Source organism: Phlebotomus papatasi, chromosome 2, assembly GCF_024763615.1.
Source record: "Phlebotomus papatasi isolate M1 chromosome 2, Ppap_2.1, whole genome shotgun sequence".
NCBI lineage: Eukaryota > Metazoa > Arthropoda > Insecta > Diptera > Psychodidae > Phlebotomus > Phlebotomus papatasi.
In genome coordinates, this window is record NC_077223.1 from 19698435 (window position 1) to 19707192 (window position 8758).

Here is an 8758-nt window from a genome sequence, read left to right on the forward strand (position 1 = left end):
TTTTCACCATGATTATATTTCGATCATGATTATATTTCGAAATCGCCATTTTGACACAAAAGTCCCCCATTGAGCTTTATACCGGTGCATTTTTGCTTCATTTGTTTATGTTCAAATATTTTGACATTTTAACCGATTTCAAATCATTTTTTTTTGTTTTTCAAGAGATGTTTTTCTCGTGATCTATTTTCAAATTATCAAAAGTCGAAAAGCAAGTGAAATAGGGTCACGGTATCGATCTCTCTTCTGAATGTATCGTTTAATCTTCTTAATGGCGTCTTCTATACGGGGGGATTTCGAAATGCACCCCACTGTGCTATGCACCGTTGAGTCTCGGGAAATCTCCTCTAGTGGTTCATGCCTGAGATAAATTTTCTCCACACTCTGTTATAAATTCTCCAAGTGTGCTCTAACTAAAATAGATAATCTGGAAGACTTTCTATTTTATTTCGAAACGTTTCAAACGTCAATCACACATAATTTTACAATCAAAGAATTTGTTAAAAAGTGGTAAAGTTAATATTTATGCCTGGTGACGAACACCTCATAAAGAAGAGGAGATGAGGCACCCATCCTCTATATCAAAACCGTCTTACCGCAGGATTTTATGCCGATATTGTTGCTAAATTAAGAAAATATTCTAAGTTTTTATTTTTCTATAAATCAACTTTATTCTATTTAAACTATTTCTTTATTTATTTAAGGGAAGCGACCTCAAAAAAATGAAGTGTAATCGAGTTTTCTCAATGCATGTGTTTTATTATTTGTTCTCCAGAGTGTAAATTAAATTTGGTAAACAGTTCTTAAGGCCAGGATGACCATTTTGGCAAAGAACTGAAGTGGTTAGTGTTTAGTGATGAAGTAAATACAGTGCTAGGGAGTGAAAAAATAAGTTTCCATGATCAGTGAAAAGCCTGAATCTGAGGGTTTCATTTGGTGAGTTTATCTTGAACTTTTTTTTACAAGTCCAATCCCCAAGGGCCGCTTTTTTTATTTTATGTTATTTTATGTTATTCCACAAAAGGAAGAGGATATCTTTCCCGATTTTTTTCGAGTTCCACGCAATTGAACATCAATTTGATAACGAGATATCAATTAAAAAAAAGCCTGAAGTGATTGAATTCGTTATAAAAGTGCGTTTTACTTGGTGTCTTCTAAGTATCTCTGAAGAAAGTACGTACGCCACTTCTACTTTTCGAGCAAGTTTTAGATGACAATTTTTAAAAAATCTTTTTGAAACTTGTTTTACCTCAATAATGGTACATCCTTGTCAAGGGATTACTTAGGAGTGTAGAGGAGGTCTCGAAGGAAAATTTTCCTAGAACAAACCATATCCCTATCTCTTCATTTTCTCTAAGTATCTTTGAAATTCATAAAAAGGATGCGTGGGACGACTTTCTTTAACAAAAATATTCTCCTGGGCAGTATAGGGTGTAGTAGTGTACGGGAAGGCTTCAACCTCTACACATTTAATCTAAACTTTGTGTAATTTTACACAAAATGTGCAATATTTGTGTGTAAAATATACACAAACACAACTGTGTAGTTGTCAATTTTTCCGCGTGACAAAATGGGGTGGGATAAAACTTTGACAGATTGTGAAAATTTTGTACTGTAGAGACATTAAAAATACTTGAGGGTTAGTTGAGGCCTAGAGTTGTTCTCAGAGTTCAAGAAGATTCCTCAATGTTGTAAGGAATCTCCGGATTACCAAGCATTCTCAAATTCTCCAGGGTTCTTCAAGATTTCATGTTTTCTAATGGTTTCCGAGGCTGTGCCGGATTATAGGAACTCTTACGATTTCCAGAAAATATCTCGAATTTTCGATAGAAGTATCCAAAAATTTCCCAAATTTTCGGATTTCTGAGAAATTTCTCGGTCTCCAGAAGGTTTCCCGGATTCACGAAGAGACGTGATCCAATATTCTCTGGTACATTTTTAGATTATATGTTTTTCAAAAACAATTATCGTAGAAGAAAAGCGGATCTATGGTTATCCTCGAAATTTTTTTTTACTGTGTAAAATCGATCTTTGTTCAAAAAATGATCATTGATTTTCTACAAAGGTTGTAGATAAGCTTTCACATTCAAAACCACAGATTCGTATCAGCCTGTGTCGCATATAGATTGATATGGCTGGCAAATATAGCTTACGATGTTTAATGATTGAGGCGACATGGATACGGAGACATTAATTACTTTATAGCATTACTATTGTTTCGGAAATTGAATGGGGCTAAAGCTCTCATAAATTCATAATTTCTTTACAAAGAGCAACGGTATTGTTGGATTTTTGACTTCAATCAATAGGGTAGATAGACTTTGCGATGTGCTCGACGAACTTGTGACTTTGAACAGTCTTGGGGCTCTTAAAGACATTGTAAAATTTTGGCGATATGAAATACCACTTACTCTGCGATTTAATCTAGAAAATTAATAAAATTTGTGTAAAATGAGTTAGCAATTGTTCGATTTTCCGATACAACAATTGTTGATTCAAACGACGATATGTACAGACACTGAGAGAAATCCGAAAAAGTTAAAATAACATTCTGGAAATGTTAATTTTACCCTGCAGTATTGATCCGAAATCGGTGTAAATAATACCCTTTTAGGTGTATTAGGGGTTAAAGTTATCCTTTTTTCATGTTAATTTTACCCGTTTTACCCTTAAAAAGGTGTAAAATTAACATTAAAAAATGTTGATATATTTTTACACCTAAAAAGTGTTAATGTTATGAGGAAAAAATGTTAATCGCACCCTCTTTTTTTTCTTAGTGGAAGCGGCTAAACGATTAAACAATACAATTTATTTTGGGTTACTACACTGAGAAAAAAAGAGGGTGCGATTAACTTTTTTTCCTCGTAACTTTAACACATTTTTAGGTGTAAAAATATATCAACATTTTTTAATGTTAATTTTACACCTTTTAAAGTGTAAAATTAACATGAAAATGGGTAACTTTTACCCATAATACACCTATAAAGCGTAATATTTACACCGATTTTGGATCAATAATGCAGGGTAAAGTTAACATTTCCGGAATGTTATTTTAACTTTTTCGGATTTCTCTTACAGTGTAGAAATATGAAGTGAAGTTTTTAAGTAAATTGCATTTATAAGATGATTAGAGAATCTTGATTCAGCATAAAACAGGCTGATACTGATTTCAGCTCCTTAAATAACAACCAGATAATTTTAGTTTCCACAAGTCACTTATAAAGTGAAAAAAATATTTCAATATTTTCAATATGAATTTAATTTATTACGCGTGATATCAACAGAAGTAAATTTAGTCCTGTGTTTGCATAATTCAGGGAAAGGTCTTTGAATCTTTCAATTTCATTTGAAAGGCACGGTTAAGCAGTGCACGAGTCGTACGATTTTTCTTGGGTGGAAAATCGTCATTGATTGCTGATGAATGCAATTATGATATGATACGGTATTTGCTTACACCGAGAAAAATGTGGATGGTAAAATTTACCATCCTCCATACAAAATTCTAATGGCCGGATAGTAAAAAAGTCACCCAGCAAACGCGATATTAAATCGGACTGTCAAAAATTGTAGAATCTATTGCATGGATAGTAAATTCTAATAACCGGATGGTAAATTCTAATATCCCGGATATTAGATTTTACTAGCCGGATGGTAAATTTTACTGGCAGGATAGTAAATTTTACTAGCCGGATATTAGAACGAAAAATGTCGGAAAAATTTATTTTTCCATATTTCCATTAATTTTTAGCCATTATTTGAGAGCTTGGGGCCCTTCTTGGATGACAATCTCTGTATTTCAAGCCATTTTGATGCGTGAAAATCTTTTTCCAACATTGATGACTACGCCGAGATTTGAACACGCGACCTTTGTGATGACAGTCCAGCATCTTCCAGCTGCGCCACGAATTGCTATAATGTATTCAAAGCATATCGGGAACCGTTGCATCGGCACACACGATATTCCAAAATGACATTCTAATAGCAGGATGGCGAATTTTACTGGCTTGGATAGTAATTTCAATCCAAATTACTATCCTCCGTTAAAATTTACTGTCTTCCAGTTAAATTCTAATATCTAATATGCGGCCAGTAAAATTTACTACCCGGATATTAGAATCTAAGAGAGGTCAAGGTAAAATCTAAAGGAGGATAGTAGATTTTACCATCCGGCTATTAGAATTTACTATCCATAGAATAGTAAAATTTAAAATGTCAAGATGGTAGATTCTAAAGGAAAGTTTCTATGGAGGATGGTATTTTCTACTATCTTTTGAGACAGTAGAATTTAAAGACACGATTTGTAGAAAATACCATACAAATTTTTCTCGGTGTATACATTAACATTCTATTGGTGTACAAGTCTAAATATTGATAATGATCAGCAAGTGTCAAGGAAAATGCCAACGTGTCAAAGAACTTGGGCAATTTCAATCATATTAAGAAATAAAATTTTTGTTGACAATTCATAAGCCGGTAATGCGACTTAATATCGTGATTTTCAGTAATGAACTCCGTGTCAAATCATGTGGATTTTTACAGGGAATTTTGAAGTTCTGAGTAGATTTTTTTCGTTATGAGTTTTCCATGAGAATTTTACTTATTTTTTTTATTTATACAATAAATAGAATTTATACAATATGAATAAAATTTTGGTTTAAAAATTTGCGCAATTTCACGTTTTACAGGAGATTTCCTCTTAAAATTCATCAGATTTCTAATAATTATGTTTATGTAATGTATTCGTTGTCACTGTTCCCAATTTCGCCGAAAGTGTTCTCATTTTCGCCGGAACTGTTCCTATTTTCGCCGCAACTGTTCCCAACTATAAATAAGCTGTAAAATTTTTAACTTCCTTTGAATTAATGAGAGATCTTCAATTCGGAAAGAAAGTACACCATTTGTAGCAATAAGAAATTTTTGTTTTATTCGAAGTATAGTAAAAAAAATGTACAATAAATTATTATTTCCTAAATAATTATGGCTCTATTGGGAAGACGTAGATTTTGTCCGTTGTTTGAATTTAAGTATACAATATTGATCACAGTCATTTTAAAATGATGGGAAATACATTGTCGGTCAATGGGTGCGAATGAAATATGTTTTTTGGGGTGAAATTCAATTTTTTGGACATTACAAATTCTGTTTGTGTTCCTTTTTTTTATCCTTTCACACCTAATGCTAATATTCGAGGATTTTTAGGGATTTCTATCATAATTTTCATCATAAAATATTCATTTTTTTCATGTGTTTTTGCGTATAAATTAGGAAGTTTCTTATGAGAAATGATATTAAATAGGGATTGAGATACTTAATTACATTATGTACTAAAATTTGATTTTTTTTTCTCTAAATTTTCCTACCTAATTATAATGATAAATTTGCCAATTGAACTTACAAAGTCTGCAAACTTAAAAATAAAATTAAATATTGGGCTATATAAAAGGAAGATAATGTGGTGGAATTTGTCTTGGGAGGATGGTGCTCAGTTGTCTCTAGGTTTGCTTTCCATAGTAGACGTATTCTCTGCACCAATCCCGTACATTTTCCTCATTTGAGCAGCACATGGGGAAGGCATGCCTGACTTTGGTAGCCTTTGCACAGCGCTGGCAAAGTTCCATTAAGTCATCATCCTCGTAGCACTTTAGTATTCGCCGATCTTCTACTGGCTCAAGATCGTGCAGTTGCGTTAGAATGTCCTCAGCCTCTGCGCGGGATACAGTAGGTCGGTTTCGGTCAGATGGTCGGCAGGACACTGTCTCAATTACCAGGAGGATGAGAATGCACAAAATTGTCAGGGACTTCATCTGTTTAGAAGAAAATAGAAGGAGCTTGTTAGAATTTTCGATGTGAATATCGAATTCACTAAGTAATCGACTTCGAAATTCGAACGAATGGTTAATAGCCATGACTTTTGGGTTCTCAAAATCAAATAAGAACTCGTACGATCAATCTCCAAATCCGCCATTTTGAAAAAAGTATTTAAAAGTGCTCCACAATTCGAAAATATACAACTTAGAATTTCGAAATTGAATAGTAAATTCGTTAAATAAATTGGAATCGGAAATAGAATTTATAATGTCATATCGCAAGAGGAAGTCCACGGATCTACTAGTATTTTCACGAAAAAAAAATCAGCGTTGGTTTTCAGGAATTTATAACGTTCTAAGCATCGAGAAAAAATTTCGGATTGCAGCACAGATGCTAAGAATGACCATTCTTATGGGCCGCATTTCCATTGAGAAATTTTTCAACAAATTTCTCAGAAAATTTTCAACCCCATATGAAAAAAGAGGGTGCTTTTATGAGAAAAAATTCAATTTGTTTGAACTTTTTCTCATAAAAGCTTAAAACTAAAAATTGGGAACAGTTTTCCAGACTGTTCCTACGGGGAACATCGCCATCCTTTAAGTTTTCTTCTGATACTTGCATGCCAAGAAGTTGTCAGCTGAGTGAATTCCCACAAAGAAACTTTTTTTCATTTCACAATGAAGGTGTTTTTAGAGGAAATTCAAGTAAATTTGGGTTCTTTGAAGGTGAAAATGGTGCATGCAGTGGGGAAATGTCCCTGTATTGGGGATACAGTATGCCCAGAATTACGGTAAATGCGGGCAAAGTGTTAGAAGTTCGTCGGAAAACGGTAACGTTGCTGTTTTAAGGCCTCTACACATTGCGAACAATTCTCGTCAAAAATTGATTTTTGACAGAATTTTGACGTTTTTGCCTACAGCACTGCAGGCAATTTACTTCAAAAACGCAATTTTTGACAAAAATTGTTCCCAATGTGTAGAGGCCTTTAAAGTGGTAATGGTTTCAATTACCCTTCATTATCACTTTCCCTGCGTCAATTTGCGCACCAAACGATTAAAGATATCCTTTAGCAGTGATTTCATGAAGTTTTCGATTGTTTTTATGCATTTTTACCCAGAAGCTAAACCACAACAAAAAATGTCAACGAAATGTTCGTATTCAAAACTAGGCTTTTTTGCGAGCTTTAATGCGAATTGGGAATTACAAAAATCTGAAAATTTTCCCAATGGAAATGGCCCATTATTCTTAAAAACTGCTATAGTTTAATTCTTTAGAATTTTGACCGAAATACTCTTTTTGGCTAGATTGATTTTTCAACGGCTTTGGCAGTGTTGAGAAATTTTCATCTATAATCTATACTTCGGGAGAACTACATATTAAAAACAATTTAAAGCTTCAACTGATAAATTTTATTGTAATATGTATTTCTTTTATTTGTTTAAAGATGAGTCTGTTCTTTAAATGTTCATTCAATGCGTTTCCGGTTTAGGTAATGCCAGGGGATGTCATTTTTTTCATCTTAAGATGTTGATTAAATTGGCTTTAGTTGGAACTAGAGCCATAGCAGGTCAAGAGTTCTATTTACAGTTTATAGATCGAATCTCCGTCCGGCTACAATCAACCAATTTTCATTGTGTAATTAAATTAATTTAAAGATCTTTGTTTTAACTGCAACTATATTTAAAATATGCAAATTCTTTCTGGAATTCTTTTCGAGTATTCTCAAGTTCTTCTCCAAATAATTACTTCAAGAGTTTCCTGGTATTTTGTTCACTTCAAAATCACATCAATTTGATAAATGCATTTTTATTATACACTTTGGTTGAAAAACAAAAATATAATAAATTCCCGTCGCGATTATTGAACTCTATATTGTGGACAAATATTTGATTTGTGATAAGTGGGATTATAAAAAAAAATAATGTGGGAGAGAAGACTGATTAATTGGTCTGTCTCCATGTAATTTTCGCATTCTTGTGTCTGACTTTCACTCTCAATTCCAAATTTCCTCAACAAAAAAAGGAAGATCTAGAATGTTTGGGTTTTTTATGTTCCGCACAGAGAAATAGAGATTGGAATTTAAATGCTTTTTTTTACTCATGTCATTATTGAGAGAGCATTACCCAAAGTCTCTTCACAATTTCATCATATTCCGAAATTGAGATAGCACATTGTTCTATTTCACTTTTAGGGATTTCTTTGACGGTTTATTGATTTTGAGAACAGTTTTTAGGAACTTAAATTTGAATTTCAAAATAAAAGAACTAAAAATCTCACCTTTATTATTCTCACGATTTTTAGATTCATAGCAAAATATGAATTGATTTGATTGATTTTGATAAGGGTGATTCCTTCCGGTTTATATCACTGAATTGTAATGCAGTTAATGCACTAAAATTTCTCAATTTGCTGATCTATTCTTGGTGCGGAAACTACTGGTAAACTTTGCTCAAACACTCTTCAATATCAACTTGCGATGTATCTCTTGTGACTGTTTGTGGGAAACTGAAGATCTGTAATCAAGTTGTAAAGTTTATATAAGAACGCGGGCGATCCAGTCGCTTGACTTCGGATTGGTTCGCGTAAAATTTTTTTTTGCCCAAACTTATAGCATTATCACATCACGAGAATTCACACATTTGCTGATTGTTTAATGATAATCATGCGTGATATTGTTCTCTGTGGAGCATTTTTGGCGCATTAAATCAAGGAGTTTATCAGTATTCGAGCCCACAATTGACCCCCTCCGTAAAGAAAATGATCTCCCCGTGGGTGTGATCGACAAGTGATGATCAAATTCTTTCTGGAAAGATATCTTTTGATGTTGAACACTTTAGTGCACGAGAGATTAACAATCAGCAAATAATACTTCAATATTGCTTCCTTTTTTGTTCATTACATTACTCAAAAATTTCATCTTCTTATCGCTTTTGACGCGGAATTTTTCTTT

General features: G+C 33.2%; 1 protein-coding gene across 1 annotated transcript; it reads right to left on the bottom strand.

The window, feature by feature from the left end:
- Positions 1-4897: 4897 nt before the first annotated feature.
- LOC129802981 (uncharacterized) lies at positions 4898-8318 on the bottom strand. Its single transcript, XM_055849250.1, has 2 exons — positions 8086-8318; positions 4898-5804 (listed from the first exon to the last, which is right to left on the bottom strand). Exons 1-2 carry the CDS (start codon positions 8113-8115, stop codon positions 5493-5495), a joined length of 342 nt encoding a protein of 113 aa, XP_055705225.1. The 5' UTR covers positions 8116-8318; the 3' UTR covers positions 4898-5492.
- Positions 8319-8758: the final 440 nt, after the last annotated feature.

Coding starts and splice junctions, on each gene's coding strand:
- LOC129802981 (XM_055849250.1), bottom strand. CDS start 8,115: ATGAATCTAAAAATCGTGAGAATAATAAAG. Junction 5,805..8,085: donor AAATCGTGAGAATAATAAAG/GTGAGATTTTTA, acceptor TCTTCTAAACAG/ATGAAGTCCCTGACAATTTT.